At 53.5% G+C, this 18,816-nt stretch overlaps 1 protein-coding gene across 2 annotated transcripts; it reads right to left on the minus strand.

The window, feature by feature from the left end:
* Positions 1 to 3,236: 3,236 nt before the first annotated feature.
* Positions 3,237 to 16,556, minus strand: CCDC42 (coiled-coil domain containing 42). 2 transcript variants are annotated; one of them, XM_027130272.1, is made up of 7 exons: positions 16,268 to 16,556; positions 15,867 to 15,972; positions 15,455 to 15,559; positions 12,823 to 13,020; positions 8,399 to 8,620; positions 8,130 to 8,288; positions 3,237 to 3,506 (listed from the first exon to the last, which is right to left on the minus strand). In XM_027130272.1, the coding sequence occupies exons 1-7, from the start codon at positions 16,348 to 16,350 to the stop codon at positions 3,429 to 3,431; spliced, it is 951 nt and encodes a 316-aa protein (XP_026986073.1). In that variant the 5' UTR covers positions 16,351 to 16,556; the 3' UTR covers positions 3,237 to 3,428. The 2 variants fall into 2 exon arrangements, with proteins under 2 accessions (XP_026986073.1, XP_026986074.1); XM_027130273.1 differs by lacking the exon at positions 8,399 to 8,620 and having other exon boundaries at positions 3,243 to 3,506; positions 16,268 to 16,350.
* Positions 16,557 to 18,816: the final 2,260 nt, after the last annotated feature.

Raw genomic sequence — 18,816 nt, forward strand, 5'->3', positions numbered from 1 at the left:
TGGGCTTCTTTCTGTGGGTCCAGGGCCCGGGGTGGACAGGCTGAGGGGCTGGGGGAGAGGCGTGAGGGTCTGTCCGTGACCCCTGCCTGTCCCCCCATCCAAGGGGAAGCCCTCTCGCTCAGGCCTGGGAGAATCGCTGGCCCTCCTGGAGTGGCTCTGCCCCTTTCTGTGGGTTTGGGAATGAGTCTGTGGATCTGTGGCTTCACTTGTAATCAAGAAATCTGCCTAGACCCACAGAATTTCTTCTGCTCCCGGGCTGGGCCCCTTTGGAAACCTGAAAAACGCAAGGAGTCTCCGAGTGAGGTATGCACACACGTGTAAAGCCGTGTGGGTGAGGGTAAGCCTGTGTGTGATCACAGGGATCCTGAGTGTGACTCTGCACAATTCCTCACTTCGGGGAAACTTGACGCTCCAAGACCGGGAAAGAGGGAGGGAGGGAGGGAGGGGCCTGGGGAAGGGCTGGGCCGCCCCCCACCCCAAGGCCTCCCCGGAAGTGCGTTGAGCCCTTAGAGGCTGAACTTCTCAAACAACACCTCACAGATACAGCAGAACACGGTGGGGCCGTGTGCATGGGGGTCAGCATAACCATCTGTCCTGCGCCCTTTCCTGCCTCCCAGGAAACGGCCCAGGAGGCTCAAAGGTGAGGGGAAGCTGTATTAGAGGCATATCCTTCACCCCCAACCCTGGCTCTGGAGGCCCAGACATCTCCCTCCAGTGAGAGACTCTACCCATCCCCCTCTCAGCACCACCCCCAGAACTCGCCCTCCTGGGTTTGCGGGATGACCTCTGCCCTCCTGAAACCCAGTCCCCCCGAAAACTGAGCTCCCCTGCCAAGTTTACAATCAACCTCTCTATCCAAAACTTTATTCCCTTTCTTGTCCTGCCCCTGTTCCTCCCAGGATTGAGGAGGATCAAAGAAAAGGGAGGAGCCTCCCTGGTGGTGCAGTGGTTGAGAGTCCGCCTGCTGATGCAGGGGACACGGGTTCGTGCCCCGGTCCAGGAAGATCCCACATGCCGCGGAGCGGCTGGGCCCGTGGGCCATGGCCGCTGAGCCTGCGCGTCCGGAGCCTGTGCTCCGCAACGGGAGAGGCCGCAACAGCGAGAGGCCCGCGTACTGCAAAAAAAAAAAAAAAAAAAAAGATCTTGCTGTGGTTTATGTCAAAGAGTGTTCTTCCTGTGTTTTCCTCTAAGAGTTTTATAGTGTCCAGCATTACATTTCCTCACACTGTCTTTAAAAACCCTTGCCTGAAAGCCATCGGGCGTTTGGGTTTTCTGAGCATGAGTTGCCCTTTCTCTTTGCTTGGCGTCCTGCAAGTAAACCCTGACTTTGCTGCAAACACCCGCTGTCAGAGCTTGGCTCTCTGCGCTGCCAGCACAGGAGCCCTTGCTCAGTTACATTCCAACCCCTTCCAGAGAGAAGTCCCTTTGGCAGGGGACAGCCAGCTCCACTCCCCTCCCCTTTCCCTCACCTGTGAAGCAGATGATGGTCTTGTGGAGGCCTGGGGACATGGCAGCTTGGCCAGGCTGTGCTGTGTTCCCCAGAATTCCTTTTCCGGGGTGCTTCTAAGGAGCAGGGGTCACAGAGGTTCCAGTGAGAGGCTTGAGGGCAGAGGCGGAGGCTCCCACCTGCTGTCCCTGCACTGCCCACTCCCCTCATCTGTGGGAGGCCGTGGCCCCAGCTGTGCCTCCCTCCCTGGACCCTCTTGCAGCGCCTCCGGCTCCTGGGCCAAGTGTGGGTGCTCAGCTCCGTGATCCAGGTCCAGCTTCTACAGACGCCCACCCCTCCCGGCTTGGAGGCCGCAAGAACTACCATGGGTTTCTGTCCATCCTCGCGGGCCCAGCTTGCAAGTGTGGATTCCAACTCACCCTCCATCTCCCCTACTTTACGTCCGTATTTCTTTCCCAACCACTCCCCGTCCTTGGGCTTCAAGCTCCAGCATCAGTGGGAAGACGACAGGTGTGCAGAGACTGCTCAACCGGCGGCCTCCCTGCCTGGGGTCCAATCCCCTGAGCGAAGCCACGGATGCCCATCTGCATCTCCCTTCTGCTGGTTCTGTTCCTCTGACTGCACGCGGACTCTACAGGTGGGGTTACGGATAGGTTTGACCTCACATGGTGGGATCCCAGGTCCTTGAAAATGTCTGGTTTACCCTAAAGTGGTGGTTCTCAAACTTGAGCTTGTATCCGAATCACCTGGAGGCCATGTTAAAACCCAGAGGGCTTCGCCCCACCTCCAGAGCTTCCAACGCTTGGGTCTGGGATGGGGCCCGAGAATTCGCCTTTCCAATAAACTCCCAGGGGATGTTGACGCTGCTGGAAGACGGTGAACACAAAGGTGAGGGGTGACGGCGGCCCACAGCAGGATCCGGGCAGGGGTGCTGCAGCAGACTCCCCTGGAGGTGGTGGTCTCCCCGCAGGGCCTCTGGGATCACAGGGCCAAGGAGAAACAAGGAGCCCTGTTCAGGCCGCCCCCTCGGGCTGCCCCTGGAGGGGAAAGCAGCCTGGTGGAGGGAGCACAGGCTGGGGGCAGGCAGACCCAATGCGACTCCCGACCCTGTCGCTGGAGCCAGTGTCCTTGGGCAAGTGTCCTGTTTGGTAGTTCAGGTGTTAATGGTGCCACACGGTTCTCACTGGGATGATGTATATAAAACATACGCTCAATAAACGCTGCTCTTTCAGTCCAGTCCCTGACCTGCTTTTTGCCACTGACGACTGATAACAATGCCGTTGAGTTTTTGACCGTTAAGTGAGAGACTTCACATTCACCTCCACTCAGTTTAGTTTTGTCGGTTTGAAGCCATCATTCCAGCCTGCTAAGATGCCGTCGCCTGGCAGCCTGCCTGCTATTCCTACATCAGCATTCCTGATACCATATTGCATGTCTTAGGGTCCAGCAGGGGCAGGACAGCAGGGCTTCCTCCCGACGTCAGGGAAGAAACAGTTCCTAACTTACCGCTTCCGGCGCTCGGACCCAGGAAGCTGCCTTCATGGTTTCTACTGAGTCTTTGCACCTCAACTGGAAACACCAACTTAAAAAAAAAAAATGGAAGTGGTAGAGGAAAGAAGGGTCCTGTGCACTCACCCTGGTGTGTGTTGCCACGCGGATACTTCCTGTGTAAACTGCAAAGCCTAAGAGATACCAGACCTGGGCAGCTTCAAAAGGGGGTGCTTTGGGCGATTCTCCCCTCAGTGGACCCTCTTCCCCATGAATAAACCACCAAAAAGAGAAAGAGGACTTAGGAACAAACTTCTAATAGAATTTAATGTTTTCAGGGATGGGACGGGCTGCGGCCTGGGGGGATAAACAGGGATTTCCGAAAGGCACAGCGGTCCCAGAGGGCTGGACTGGGCTGACTGGATGGCGAGGTCACCAGGTACTTTCTCTCTCCCTTCTCTGTCTCAGAACATTCTGGAACCATGGCTGCTCCTTAAACCCGGACTTGCTGTTGCTCCTTCTTCTTCACCTCTGCCCAGATGTCTGACAGGTCCTGGATAAACTGCTGGATCTAGCAAGGCCAGGGGACCGCAGTTAATCCCAGCAGGCCACAAGCCACCCATCCGGAAATGTCCTGGCATAATCTGCTTGTGAGGAGTCACCATTTCCTGTGACCGACTTTCCCTCATTTGACAATTATTCTAGTTGACATGGAGAATGAGGCTTAGCAGACTAGAAGTGATGAACATGGACGGAGCTGGGAACCCCTAGAGGAAGACGCAATGAGAGGATGAAGTACAGGCTGACAGTCTAACAAAGGGAGACAAAGGGAGGATCCTAAGTGGACTCAGGCTACACGCACTTAGCAGGAAGGGGTCAGCCAGGGTCAGGGCAGACGACTCTCCACTATTTAAAAGCCTTCAAGGAGGTCATCTGCTTGAAACCCAGAACTGATGCTCATTACGATAATCTTGAGTCATCAAGGGAAGTTTAAATTCTATTCACTAACTTTTGTTGTAAAGAACATGCAATCAGTACGACACAGTGGAAAAAGCACAGCCTCACAAGTCAGAAGACCTGGGGTCCTGCAATCTAAGCACCCGTCAGCAGACGGGATAAAGAAGATGTGGTATGCATACATACACATACACATACACACACACACACACACACACACACACACACACACTGGAATATTACTCAGCCATAAAAAAGAATGAAATAATGTCATTTGAAGCAACATGGATGGACCCAGAGATTATCATACTAAGTAAGTCAGACAAAGACAAATATTATATGATATCACTTATATGTGGAATCTAAAAAATAGTACAAATGAACTTATTTACAAAACAGAAACAGACTCACAGACATAGAAAACAAACTATGGTTAACGAAGTGGAAAGTGGGGGGAGGGATGAATTGGGCATATGGGATTAATAGATGCACACTATCGTATATAAAACAGAGAAACAATAAGGATTTACTGTAGAGCACAGGAAACTATATTCAATATCTTATAAAAAACTATAATGGAGGGCTTCCCTGGTGGCGCAGTGGTTGAGAGTCCGCCTGCCGATGCAGGGGACGCGGGTTCATGCCCCGGTCCGGGAAGATCCCATATGCCGCAGAGCGGCTGGGCCTGTGGGCCATGGCCACTGAGCCTGCACGTCTGGAGCCTGTGCTCCGCAACGGGAGAGACCACAGTGGTGAGAGGCCCGTGTACCACAAAAAAAAAAAAAAAAAAAAACTATAATGGAAAAGAATTGAAAATAAAAGAATATGGATATATACATACATACGTATAAATGAATCACTTTGTTGTTCATCTGAAACTACAATATTTACAATTTACAATATTGTAAACCAACTATACTTCACTTTAAAAAAGGATGACGACCTGGGGTCCTGATGCAGCTCTGGGGAAATCACTTCATCTTTCTGGGACTCAGTTTATCTTTAAAAAGGGAAGAGGGAGAAAAGGTTGGCCTAGATGGCCTTTAAGATCTCAGTCCTAAAATTGCTCCTTTTCAAGAATGTTCCTAAAGATGGGGCTACACAGACTGTCCAACACTCTCAAAAGCCCAGTTAGTTGCTAATACTGTTACTATTACCAGCACAATTCCTATTTTGCAAGAGAGGAGAGAAACAAACAGTGACTGAATTAGAGCAACTTTCCCAAGGTTACAGAGATGACAAGTCCAGTATTTCCCAAACTATGTTCTTGTAGTAAGTAATCACCTACCCCAAAAAGGGTCTGTGGTCAAGTAAGTTTTAGAAACTTTATCTGCTGGGAGAGTCTCAGGGCAGAACCAGAGCAAAGGCACTGTGAAGTCCTGTATTTTAAAACCAGCCACCTTTGTTTAACTTGAGTTTTCTAAATTTTATAGACCATAGAGCCCGTTTATTTCCCTGGAGGAGACTTACTACCATCCTGGGATTCTAGGGTTTGCCAAGCACGGTTTGGAAAATGCTGCTCCACTTTGGGCTTTATTCAGAAACAATAACGCTCGACCTTCTACACACACTATGCTGAACGCAAATCGTCTTGGCCTTTTGCAAAATCACTTTCCCTGAGTGGTACCTCGTTCCTGATTCTAAGTAAGTGGCTGCTTTCTGAAGCCCATGCGGGGATCTGCTGGAGGGACACTGCTGAGAACATCATTTCACTGAGTGTCTCTGAAGCCTCCTCGAAAATGTTCAGCTAGAGGTTAAGTGCTGGGAACGTTTCGCTCTTTCTGAAGAAACCATGTGTTTTCTTATTTTGGTACAAGAACTATGTGTTGCTTTTGCTTCTGGTTACCAGGAAGCTCAGAGCCAACTACTGTCCCTGTTGAACTACTGTCCTCTATACTCCAAGAATCCAGAGTCCACACATCTCTCTCTCGCCTCTGACCTCAGATTTTAACTTATATTTTCCCAGGTCTTTATTTTTCTTTTTTCAGGCTACTTAATCACGTGTGTGTAGGCTCATATCCTACAGGAATGAAGTGGACTATTTAAAAGTAACCTTTGGGCAATATGAGGGATTCCTATCGAAGCAAATCAAGGTTGAGAACAGGAGTTCCCTGGTAGTCCAGTGGTTAGGACTTGGCACGTTCACTGCTCGATGCTGGGGGCCTGGGTTCGATCTTTGGTGGGGGAACTAAGATCCCACAAGCCGTGCAGCCGGAAAAAAAAAAAAAAAAAAAAGAGGTTGAGAGGGAGTCCGAAAGCTCAGAATTTGGAGTGGATGGACTGTAAGCTACGGTCTGAGCAGGGGATGCTCGCCCACCACCTCCTGCCCCATCTTTCTTTACAACGGCTAAAGGAGAGGGATCTGAGGACGGCTGGGCGTCCTGAGACCCTACTGCCGGGGAGAGGGGTCTACGAGGCCAAAACTCTTTTTATAATAATACTAAGATGTTACTTGCCTTTTTTGCTCTTATTTTCTTCAGAGTCTACAGGGGCTTTTCCCAGAGTGGGATGTTCCCGTGACGTAGGCTAGCACGACAGGCTGAATGCAGAAGCAGGTGTGGCAATCCACCTGTCCTCCAGGAAGCCACGCATTCAAGGGGTTTGCAAGTATCAAATAATGCCACTCGTCCCATAAAATACTTTTTGAAAACGTGTTTTTCATTAAAAATGCTATTTGTGGGGCTTCCCTGGTGGTGAAGTGGTTGAGAATCCGCCTGCCAATGCAGGGGACACGGGTTCGAGCCCTGGTCTGGGAGGATCCCACATGCCGTGGAGCAACTGGACCCATGAGCCACAACTACTAAGCCTGCACGTCTGGAGCCTGTGCTCCGCAACGAGAGAGGCCGCGACAGTGAGAGGCCCGCGCACCGCGATGAAGAGTGGCCCCCGCTTGCCACAACTCGAGAAAGCCCTCGCACAGAAACGAAGACCCAACACAGCCAAAAATAAATAAATAAATAAATTTTCTAAAAAAATGCTATTTGTGTTCATGTGCTTCTTACTGTCATTTCTAAATGAATTATTTTTAATTTTTCTGCTCGAGTTTCTAATAAGGAAACATCAATTGATAGAACCCATATAAACAAAAGCTCTTTGAGGGTCTTCAATAAATTTTATGAGTGTAAAGGTATCCTGCTACCAAAAAAGTTTGAGGATCGCTATTTCAGAACAACTTTTCTTACAAATTCCCTTTACAGTCTTTGGACTGTTAATAATTCTGCTCTAATAAGCCTTACGATGCAGGCTGATTCTTGGGTTTAAGGAAATCCTACTTCCCGGCTGGTCAGTGGGTGAAATTCTTTACATTTCATGAGTTTCACCTTTTTTTTTTTTTTTTTTTTTAAACAGAGGAAGCACCTCTCAGTCAATTGCTTTTATCGGCTTCTGTTCCATATTCATTCACCAAATACTTACAGAGTGCCTGCTATCTGCCTGGCATTGTTCTAGATGCTGGGGATACAGCAGGAAAAAAGCAAACAGAAATCCCAGCCTTTGGGAGCCTACTGTCTACTATTTCATGGCAGAGCTAAAGGCTTTTGCCAAAAAGGATAAATAATTAATCATGGTTCTCTGCATGTTACAAGAAGCACGGCTACTGCATCTGCTGGCGTACCTTCCCAAACAGCGGGATGCGGGTACCTTTGGTCAAAAGTGAGACAATTTCAGGTGGCACACGGACATGGCATCCCATAGCTTTGAATCATACAGTGAAAAACTCATTTCCTTTCAATTACTTCAAAGAGAAAAATCTCAGAATGGTACTAATATGACTCTGACGCTTCCCTGCCCTTGCTGATTTCCCTCCCCGCACCACCCGCCAATTTTCTCTTTTCCCCAAGCGTGGGGGTCAGTCACAAGCCTTCAGCATCTCACTAGAACTTAATAAGACTGTTTTGTGTAACTAATGAATGCAGTAGCGGGTCCCTGCTACTGCCCGTGCTGATTGGGGCCAACAGAGCCTTAGTGCTAATGCAGTGGTTCTCAAAGTGTGGAACCCAGACCAGCACCATCACCTGGAAACTTGCTGAAAATGGAAATTCATGGCTTTTCATCTCAGACCCACCGAGTCTGAGACTCTGGGGGTGGGATTCAGTGATACCCCCCAGCCCTCAGGTGATGCTGATGCTGTGAAAATTTGAGAACCACTACTCTGTAGGAATCACGCCTCTGCCCAACCCAGGGAGAACCGTCGTGGCTCACTCGAGCCAGCTGGCCAGGCACTCGGGCCTCCTCTTACCGTGTCCAGCTGTTTGTGCGTGTCCTCCAGGGACACGGTGCTCGCCTCCTTCAGCTGCTTGCTCACGATCTGGAAGAGGTTCAGCGTTGCCATCTTAATGGTGCCAAGCAAGAGGGTCTTCTTGGCGGCGGTGTTCTGGATGTGTGCCCAGCGAGATTCCTGGGGAGGAGAATGAGGGCGGGGCGTGAGCGCTAGGAGTGTGTGTGTGCGCGCGCGTGTGTGTGTGTGTTTGTGTGTGTGTGTGTCCCTTACCCACCCGGGGCGCTCACCCAGATGATGACGTCGCTGCGGGCGCGGTCGAAGCGCATCTGCAGGCGCGCCAGCTCGTTGTTGTGCTGCAGGATCTCGTCGTCCTTCTCCTCCTTGTAGCGCGCCAGCCGGGCCTTGGCGTGCTCGACCTTCTCCTGGCCCTCCTGCGCCGACTGCATGAGGTCATGGTGCATGCTCACCAGCGTCTTGTAGCGCGCGATCACCTCGTGGATCTCTTCGAACTGCGGGAGGGGATGGGCGGGGGTGGGGGGGAGGGGAGGGACGGACTCGGACCAGTGCACCGCCACCCAAGGGGTCCGACCCCACTCTGTGCCCTCCACTCCCAGCCTTGATGCCTCTGCCCGGCAGTGAGGCCCTGGGCCAAGGGGCAGAGGCTGCGAGGCCCTTGGAGTCCCCCTGTGCTCCTCCTGAGTTGGTATGGGCCGTGGGCCACGTGTTGGGAACACGTGCATCTAGACCCAGGGCTCTCAGTCTTGACTGCCGGTTATTAGAATCACCTGGGAGCTTAAACAAAGCTACGTGCCAGCCTCCACCCTCAGAGACCCGGATTAATAAACCGCTCTGAAGGTTCCCCAGCTGAACAGGAGATAAGAAAGCCAGACCCTGCTTTTAGGAAGCCTTACAACTTGGGGTGGTGGGGTAGGACAGACAGACAAGTAAATAGTCAGTTACAACACAGAGTGATAAGGCCTCTCGGTGACTGGGGGATGGGCTGCAGGCGACTGTTGGGTAGTATCTTCAGCCTGGTGCTCTCTGGTATTTGTTCAACAGGGGCTGAGGCCTCCCTCCGGCGGGGTCTGGAGAGGGTGGGTACCAGTGGGGCAGGTGGCTGGCCAGGCTCAGCTGCCCCGTCTGCCACAGTGCAGGGCCACGCTGCTCTGGCCCTAACTCAGCAGAACAGAAGCCCTGTAACCCTCCCTCTCTAGAAGGCGCTCTGAGTACCAGCTCCAGGATGCCAACTCACGTCCCCGGGGTGTGGGGGGGTTATCAGCACGTGACTTCCAGCCACCCAGGGGACACTCCGTGAGTTGTCTCTCCATCTCATGACATTTCCAGTGATAGACTGGTGTTCTGGGAACTGGCCTCTCCCCAAATACATCCTCTGTGGGCAAGGGCCACTTAACCCAGCATTAGAGGAAATGGGGACAGCCAGAAAAGGCTTCCTCAGGAAAAGGATGGTTAAAATGAGACCAGAGGTATGACGAGAAGGCGGGCCAGAGGTATGACGAGAAGACGGGCAGGCAAAGGCAGGTGGGGGAAAGCGAGGAAGTAGTACAGGTAGACGGAACAGCCTGGGTAAAGATGATGGTGTACGTGTGGCATATCCAGGATGAGCAAGAGAGTTTAACGTGAATGTCCTGGGTTCAAGATGGGGAGGGAGAGATCACCCTGGAGAAGTTAAAAAAGTGCCCAGTAAACCCTGAGGAGTGTGAACTTCATCCACTGAAGGAGAGAGCAGAGAGAGAACTTCCTGTCTGCATTTCTGAGAGATGCAATGGTATACAACAGCTAGAACGAATGGGATACATCAGAGCACCCAGGAGCACCTCTCCAAAACTGAACGCTGATGTCAAAAGGTCCCAGGTGCCAACTTGAAGAGGCTGCCACTGTCCAAAGATGGGACCCTTTGAACATCAGTAAGAATAAGTGCGAAGGATTGAACCATATCAAATGTGTTGTTCGCGGTGATACTAACAACATTACAGGGCACTTTCGGAGGATGCTGGAGAACCAACTCATTATTCTGAAGACTGTAATGAAGAATCAAGCATTTAACAAGATTTTTCTTTAAGGCCCACCTAGTCATCAACTAGTTGATGAAGGGAAGTATGAAGTCCTTTTCCAGATGGTAGTATTCTAGATAATATGTGAAGAGGGGGACTTAGGACATTTCCAGCACCCTAGAAGAATCTTTGGCCCCCTTTCAGTCAGTATCTGCCCCGAGGAAACCAGAATTATGACTTCTATCCCCCATGATTCATTTCACCTGTTTTGAAACATATCAGTAGAATCATACAGTAGGTCCTCTTTCATGTCTGGCTTCTTCTGATCAGCATAGTAATAACGTCTGGGACACTTGAGAAACACATCAACCAAATGCAGTTTGGGGACCTTATTTGGACCCCAATTGGGACAAACCAGCTGTACAAAAAGCATTTGTGCAATAACTGGGGAAATTTTGACGTCGGCTGGATACAGGTATTGTGGCTATGTGAAAAAGAGCTCTTTTAGAGCCATATAATGAAATACTTATAGATGAAAACAATATCATTTGCTTCAAAATGGCAGCGACGGGGATCTGACAATGAGCTGATGATGGCTGGAATTAGGTGATGAGTAATGGGCATTCAATAGACTCTTTTCTCTGCTTTTGTATACGGCTGAAATTTCCCATGATACAAAGCTTTTTTTTCTCTTTAAATCATTGATTGGAAAAAAGCCATAAAAGGACATGTACATACTCTTCATAGTTTATGGATAATGTAAACTGTGGACCCAAATAATAACAAGCCTGAGAATGAGAAGCTTAAAAATCTGGATTACTGGTTACCCCTGAGGAGAGGAGAAGAATGGTGTTTGGAAGGGGGGCACACTGGGGGTTTCAATGACCAGTCGTGTTTTATTTTAGGAAAAAAAGGGGCAAATTGGGGGAAATACTAAGATCTGACGAAGCTGTGGAGAGTACTTGGGTGCTGTCATATATTTATGTATACTTTTCAGTACGCTTAAAATATTTTGCAAGAACTAAAGGACGAGGAAAGAGAATGAGAGATGGGGACCCCATTGGATGTAGAATGCTGGACAGACTGGTGGCGAGGCATAACGCAGAGCTGAACTCCTGGTGAGGTACACTGGTGGTCTGGATGAGGAAGGGGCAGGGGCTGGATTCCAGAAATACTTAGGAGGCAGAATAGACCAGATCTGCTGATGGATGGCTGCGGGGAGTGGGGGAGAAGGAGGAGGAGTCCAGGAAGAAGCTGGAGTTGTGGCGAGGCTGTGGGTGGGTGGTCTTGCCCTTCACCAGCGCCGGACCCACCCGCAGCAGCGCTGGCCTGGGGGTGGCAGGAAGCAGTCGTGGACTCAATAAATTAGATGTACGGGCCTGACGCTTAGGAGGGAGCTCCAGGCCAGAGAGATCCAGGCCAATCTCCTCCATTCCAAGACACATTTTACTAGCTCTAAATTTGAGTCGTGTCCTATAATCTATCTGCTGCTTTAATATACTAGTCTTCTCTCACTCCCCCACCTCCCCCAAAACCCAATTATTAAATGAACAATTTATCGTACAGTAGGTAGTACCTTAGAATGCAGGAAGTAACACGGACTTGGGACTCATGCATAAATAAATTAGGTTAGTGGTTCTATATGGAAATTGCCAGGACTTTTTAAAAAGTGGTGCATCCTTTGTCTCCCTGTGCCCCCCACAGGACATGGGTTCACACCCCAGAGGGCATACCTCATACCTCTCTCCACCCTGGTGAAGGACCCTGCTGCTGTCACATGGGAGGATGGGGGACATAGGTGGATGGCCGTTGACATGGGTGACATCCATCAGAGGCCCAGGGAATTCCTCAGGGAGAAAAGTGCAGGGTGTGGGACAAAGACCCGAGGAACTTGAGGAAGAGGAGCCCCAGAGGAGCCTGAGGAGGAAGGGCCAGAGGTAGCCTGAAAGTAGAAGGAGGGAGGAGTCCCAGAGGAAAGGGCACAGGTATATTTCAAGCAGGAGCATGGACAGTGTCAAACACTCCAGAAAGCATGGGTGGGCAGAAGGCAAACAAGTTCCTTAGCTCTGGCAACAAGGCAACTTTATGAAGAACAGTTGTCAGTGGCTTTGTGGGGCCCACCGAAGGGTGGTTAGAAGCAAGAGCTCTGCCACTTATAAGCTGTGCATCCCTGAGCAGGTTACCTAACCTCTCTGAGCCTCCGCTTCTTCCTCGTAACAGGGTGAAATGATGGCTTTCCTCTGGGGGCTAGTGAGTGGACTGAGCAAGGCTACGCTTGCAGCACCCACCCAGCCCAGGGCCCAGCACATGCTAAGTGCCCAGCTCTGCGCAAGGCTGGTGCTTTCTCTGCCCATCTACTCTCAAGTAAGCTAAAGAACACCAGGGAGGAGGGGAAGCAGGGAGAGTGTGGGTCACATCCGACGCAGGCCAAGCTGATCGTTGGTGCTCCAAAACAAAACCTCGCTCCTAGACACAGACACGGGACCCATATAGAGACAGGTCCACAGATGTCATACGCGCACAGATACACCGCCAGGTTCCCACCCTTGAGAAATGAGTCCAGCCTCACCAGGGGCCTCTGCCAGCTGCCCTCCTTGGCTGGAGGCCTTTCCCCAGAGCAGGTGACCATCCCTGCCCCAGTCCCCTCACAGCCCAGGCCCCTGGGGAAGAGTAGGTGGGCCTGAGGAACCTCCACGCACCTCGGAGTTCTCCACCACCTTCTCCAGGTACTTGTTGAAGATGGAGTATTCCTGCAGCTTGGCGCTCAGCCTCTGGTGCTCCAGCCGCAGGGCCGCCATCTCCTGCTTGGCCTTGGTCAGCTCTTGCGTGCACTGCCTCTTGAGTTCTCGCTCCTTGTTGGCCTTCTTCAGGGCCCGGATCCGTTTCTGGTCGTTCTCCTGGGGCCAGGGAGATGATGCCAATCGGGCGTGGGTCCTGCCCTCCCTGGTGCCCAGGCTGGTGGGGCTCCCACAAGGCCTCTGTCCACCCTGAGGGTGGACGGCGGTGGCCAGGCTGCCCACGTGGCGGATGAGGTGAAAGGAAGCGCGTCTCCAGGGTTATCTGAAGCTGGTTGAGGGGTTTTCTGTGGACTGAGGAGGCTGAGAGGACAGAGATTTAATCCAACATCAGAAGGTGGCCTTATGGGGACGAGACAGGACGTGATCCTGACTCTGCGGAATCTGAGCTCCGGAAGCCCCACGCCCCACTGGAGTGTCTGGAGAGAACTCAAACCCTGGGAAAGGCTGGGAAAATCTTCTGATAAAGTTTCCATCTCTATTCTTTTTTTTTTTTTTTTGGCCGCACCGCTCCTCTCGTGGGATCCTAGGTCCCCAATCAGGGATAGAACCGGAGCCCCCTGCAGTGGAAGCGCGGAGTCCTAACCGCTGGACCACCAGGGAAGTCCCTCATCTCTATCCTCAGTGGTGGCCATTTGTCACAGGGCAGAGTCCTGGGCCCAGACCTGGGAAGCCCAAATTTTCTCCTGATTTGGTGCCTCACCTTCTCCAATTGTAGAAATGAGAGGCAGGAGCCCCTCTCTTCCTTTCAAAAGCTGGGGCAACCCTGCTGGAGCTCTAGGGAGACGAGCTAGGAGGTGGGCCTAGTCCGGAGGGCCTGGTGGGGCAAGGCCATTCTGGAGGGGATGTTCCTATAGCTCAAGACTGGCATCAGGTGGGGACAGGAGGAGATGATGCAGGGAATTCAATGCCCAGAAAGAAAGACACGAGGCTCAGCTGCTGCAAGTGGCTGGTCCCGTCCTCCTTCCTTCCTTGGGAGGACAAGGTCTCCTCCCAAGATGAGGGGCAGACCTCTCACACTGCCTGTGTGTGGCTCCTTTCCCCCTTCAGGGGCTGTGGTGATTCCACCCAGATGGGTGCCTGTGGTGGTGGCATTTGGAAGACACGGAAGAAGGCACCCGGGGGATTTGCATTCTGCCCTGTGGGTCCAGGAGAGGACAGAGGGGCCCCAACCCAGTGGTTTCCAAGTCCAGCCGGGCATCACAATCCCCTGCGGATACTTTTAACAATACAGTCGACCGGGCCTGACCTCAGGCCTGCTGAAAGCAAGGAGAGGGGAGGGGCCCAGGGTCCGTATCTGTAACAAGCTCTCCAGGATTCCGACAATTTGCAGAACCCCTCACCCCCAAATCTCCTGCCACCCCAAGCACTCCATGAGCTTTTCTCTGGCCAGTAAGAAAGACTGGACCTCTGGAGAATAATGCCTGGTCCATCAGCTTCCTTTCCCACCTGGTTTAGGCAGAGAGAGAGACAAAGATGCTTGAGAACAGGACTGCCCTGTAGCAGAGGCCAGAGGTTACCCCCTGGGGCTGGGCCAGCCCTTCAAGGCTCGGCAGGTGCCCGGTTGGAGCCAGTCTGGAGAAATCTGGATTTTAAAACGGTTAAATCCCTCCTCTCAGGACACACTGAGAGGGGTTGTCTCATAGGGGACTCCAGTACCTGGTTCTTCAATGCCCCCTGCCTGGGCCTTCAGTGCAAGGATGGAGGGGTAGGGTGAGCTGGGGGGACTAAAACCCTGTCTGGGGGCTTCCCTGGTGGCGCAGTGGTTGAGAATCTGCCTGCCAATGCAGAGGACACGGGTTCAGTCCCTGGTCCAGGAAGATCCCACATGCTGCAGAGCAACTAAGCCCGTGTGCCACAACTACTGAGCCCATGTGCCGCAACTACCGAAGCCTGCACACCTAGAGCCCGTGCTCCGCAATGAGAAGCCACCGCGATGAGAAGCCCGCGCACCGCAACGAAGCCCGCGCAACGAGAAGCCCGCGCACTGCAACGAGAAGCCCGCGCACTGCAACGAGAAGCCCGCGCACCGCAACGAAGAGTAGCCCCTGCTCGCCGCAACTAGAGAAAGCCCGCGCGCAGCAGCGAAGACCCAACACAGCCAGAAATAAATAAATAAAATAAATAAAAACTTATTTAAAAAATAAAACCCTGTCTGATTCATCTTTGTATCCCCAAGTGCCTGGCCCTAACCGTGGCACATTCATTCATTTATTCATCATCCATCATTCATTCATTCACTGGATAAACTGGATGTGCCAACCACAGGCAAGGAAATAGGAAACAGCAATCTAGAGGGGGCAGAGACGGACAGGGCAGCCGGAAACTATCAATGCAAACGGAGCAGTAGGAGGGGGAGATAAAGGGGCAAGCCCCAGGCACTGGTGAGCACCAAGGAGACCTCTAACCCAGGGCGAGGAGTCGGGGAAATGGAGGCTGAGGAGGGAGGGGGAAGAGGTAGGGAGAGGGAGGAGGGGCAAGCTGACCAACTGCAGAGCGTGGCAGCCCTGCTGCAGCAGGCCACACCCCTTCGTACCCGGATGAACTGCTCAAACTTCTGTATGTGGGCTTTCAGCTGGGCCTCCTTGACTCCCAGCTCCTCCCAGCGCAGGTTCAGGGTTTCCATTCTGCGCTGAAATATCTAGGGGGGAGGGGGGAGCAGAGAGGTCAAGAGGACCCCTGAATGGGAACCAAGGAAGGCCCCAGCATCCCCTGCCCTAGAGCCCCTGTCCCCAGGTGCCCACTTTCCACCCCACGTCTGGTTCAGAGCAGAGCATCGCAGGACACTGGTACCCCAAGACTCGGAGCCCTTCTGTGCTGTGCAGAGGAAACACAGATCAACACCCACGATGCCTGGCTCTAGCCACCACCACCCACAAAACAGAGGGCCGTCCTCAGGCTCTCCCTGAGCCGTGGCCCTCCCCGCATCCAACCCTTGCGTCTCCCACCTCCTTCTTCTGCTCCATGGCATGGTGCATGAGCTTGGCCTCTTTCTTCTTCTCCAGCAGCCGGATGGATGGGGAGTCTGAGTGGTCCTCAGTGCTGGGGAACTTCCTGCCCAAGACACAGGCAATAGGGACTGTGGACTCTGAGCGCCTGGGGCAGCCCGGGACCGGGAGGAACCCATGGAGACAGGCACCCACGGGGAGGGAAGGCGCCCTACCCCATCTGAGCGAAAAGAACGGTGTGCTCAGGGGGAGAGAGGGCCGTGCTGGGGAGCAAGCTGGGGCCGGGGACGGGCGGGATTGGTGCCAGTGTGATTTGCGGTGCTGGGTTATAGGAGCAGGGGGACAGGTAGGAAGGTGGGGCAACGGGTGGGCACGGCGGTCCCAGGCCCTCCGACACTCACTGCAGCAGCTGCAGCAGCCTTTGCCCATACTGCAACCGGAAGTACTCGGCCAGATCCTCCCCCTCCATGGTGCCCAGACTCATGGAGGCCGTGACCTAATGGCCCAGCGGCCGAACCTTCACAGTGAAACGGGGGTGGCGGAGCTCAGGGGTGGTGGCAGGGCTTGCTTCTCCCCTCCTCCTGCTTTTCAGGGTCCCACAGAGGGTGGGTGTCTGAGAGATTCAGGGAAGATGGCTGGAGGCTGCCTATCGGCAGGCAGCTCAGGATGTGTCGGCTGGGAGATCTGGTTACCTAGCAACAAGTCTCTGGGTTCTGTGAACCACAAGCGGAACCCAGACTTTGCCCTTTGACCCCTGTCCACACTGACCCCACTCTGGCTGGGGTCTGGCTCTCTGCTCCTTCATTTATCCCTCAGGAACTCTGGGAAGAAGTTCGGCCTCATTTGATGCTGGTGCGGAGGGCCGGGGAGGCAGGGGCTAGGCGTCCATGGCTGCGAAAGGGGGGTTTTGGTAGAGGCGTGTTTTTGCAGGGCAGCCCTGCCCGGGGGGGGGGGGGGCTCCCTCCTGGGCTCAGGTGTGTGTGTGAGGGCGAGGCAGGGGGCTGGGGCTGGGACAGATGGTTGAGGAGGAAAGAACTGAAGGAAGCTGTTTAGCTGAGGCAGGGGTAGGGGTGGACAGAGGCGCATGGGGCCCGTGGGAGGAGGGGAGAAGGCCCGAAGTTGAGAGACAAGTAGTGGGTGAAGGATGTGTAGGGGTGTATGTGTTGGGAGGGGGCTGGGGCGGGGTGCAGATAGGCGATAAGCCTGGGGACCAAAGAGGCCGTCCCCTGGAGAGATGGAGGAGGCCCAGGACGAGGCCCCTCGTAGGGTAAGAGGCTCAGGGCCAGTGCCATGTTTTGAGGTTGGCGGAGTATTGAAATAGGAAGAAATGCCGAAATGTGTTAACATAAATGTCAGATATTTTACATGTCTGCTTTATGACGCCTGCCTTCCTTGATCCCATCAGGGCATTGTGCATCAGCTCATCTGGCCCGAGGTCCAGCGTCTAAATCTGAGACCCTGTGTGTGAGGCGGACACCCTGGGACCCCCGCCCGGAGGTTAACAGCCGTGACCTCGCGCCCGCGCTGCCGGGCACAGGCTTCCGGGCTCCGCTGGGTTCTCCCTGCTTCCCCTGCGCACGCCGGCCGCGCGGCCCGGGTCCCCTCCGGGTCTGGGATGCGGAGCCGGGGTGGGGCGGGGGTCTCGGGCGGGGCAGCGTCCCAAGCCCGGCAAGTCCTCCGCGAGGCAGTGCCTGTCCTCTGGCGCCCCCTGCTGGCCGCCCGAGCCCGCCCTCAATCCCGGCCGGGGAGGAGGAGGAGACGTGGCGGGGCGCGGCCCACCCCGCCCTTTCCCATTCCCTCCCCCAAGTCTCGCCTCCAGAGCCAGCCCGGCGGGATCTGCAGAGGCAGCCTGACGGCCCCCACCCCACCCAAACACCCCCTCACCACCCCACTCCACCCTCAGCGCCTCCACCCGAGAGGGTTCTCCATCGGGAGCACCCGCAAGAAACAGACCCTCTCCTTTTTACTCCCTAGAGTTTGGCACAGCGGGGGTTTGCCTCCCGTTTCCCCCAAGAGGGTGTGTGTGCAACGCCCGGCCTTGAGGAGGAGGCTCTCTGTTTCTCGAATCACCTGCTTCCCCTGTTTTTTTTTGCGGTACGCGGGCCTCTCACTGCTGTGGCCTCTCCCGTTGCGGAGCACAGGCTCCGGACGCGCAGGCCCAGCGGCCATGGCTCACGGGCCCAGCCGCTCCGCGGCATGTGGGATCTTCCCGGACCGGGGCACGAACCCGTGTCCCCTGCATCGGCTGGTGAACTCTCAGCCACTGCGCCACCAGGGAAGCCCCTGCCCTGGTATTTTGACACGTCGTTGGTTGCATCTACGAATCGGGTGGTCCAGGGCCGGGTTGGTGCACACAGGCAGCTGTCAAGGCATCTTCTTCTCCTGCCGGTGTACGTGCCCGTGTAGCGTTTCTGTTGCTTCTGTACCTTGTGGGAAAGTCATGAGAATCTTCATCCCCATCACCCACCATCCCTCCCTGGGGTCTCACTGCCTTTTCCAGAGCTGTGGGTCAAGATGCAGGGCTGTCTGGGATTCACAGAAGTCTGTGCTCTCCCCCACTCCTCTCCTCTTCCCTCCTTGGGTGAGCCCAGCTTTCTTACCATCCTTCACCCCCTACCTCCACTTTTCCATCTTGATATTTGCCTCCGAGGCATCTAGGAAAACCTGATGGATTTAGGTTGTTGGGGACCAATAGGCATAATATTTTCTGTTTTCTATCCTGTCCCATCCTCCCTCTGAGACAATTACCTGTTTGAAAAGGGAGAGGGGGAAAAATATCAGGAGGAAGAAAGATCTAGGTTAACGTCTCAAAAAATATTTCCTGCCATATAGGCCAGCACAGTACTAGGTACACACAGAGTACTGGGTGTGAGGAAACCACTTTTTGTCTATGTTATTTTCCATGTCTTAGATTCCATGTAAGTGGAATCACACAGATAAACTATATTAA

This window comes from Aethalodelphis obliquidens, unplaced genomic scaffold, assembly GCF_003676395.1.
Source record: "Aethalodelphis obliquidens isolate GAN/ISIS:26980383/991018 unplaced genomic scaffold, ASM367639v1 scaffold38, whole genome shotgun sequence".
Taxonomy (NCBI): Eukaryota; Metazoa; Chordata; class Mammalia; order Artiodactyla; family Delphinidae; genus Aethalodelphis; species Aethalodelphis obliquidens.

What these genes read in the sequence shown, in the direction of transcription:
- CCDC42 (XM_027130272.1), bottom strand. Translation starts at nt 16,350, where the DNA reads ATGAGTCTGGGCACCATGGAGGGGGAGGATCTGGCCGAGTACTTCCGG. An exon ending in AGGCTGCTGCAGCTGCTGCA is followed by an intron (nt 15,973 to 16,267) that starts GTGAGTGTCGGA and finishes TGTCTTGGGCAG; the next exon opens with GAAGTTCCCCAGCACTGAGG. An exon ending in AGTTTGAGCAGTTCATCCGG is followed by an intron (nt 13,021 to 15,454) that starts GTACGAAGGGGT and finishes CCCTGGCCCCAG; the next exon opens with GAGAACGACCAGAAACGGAT.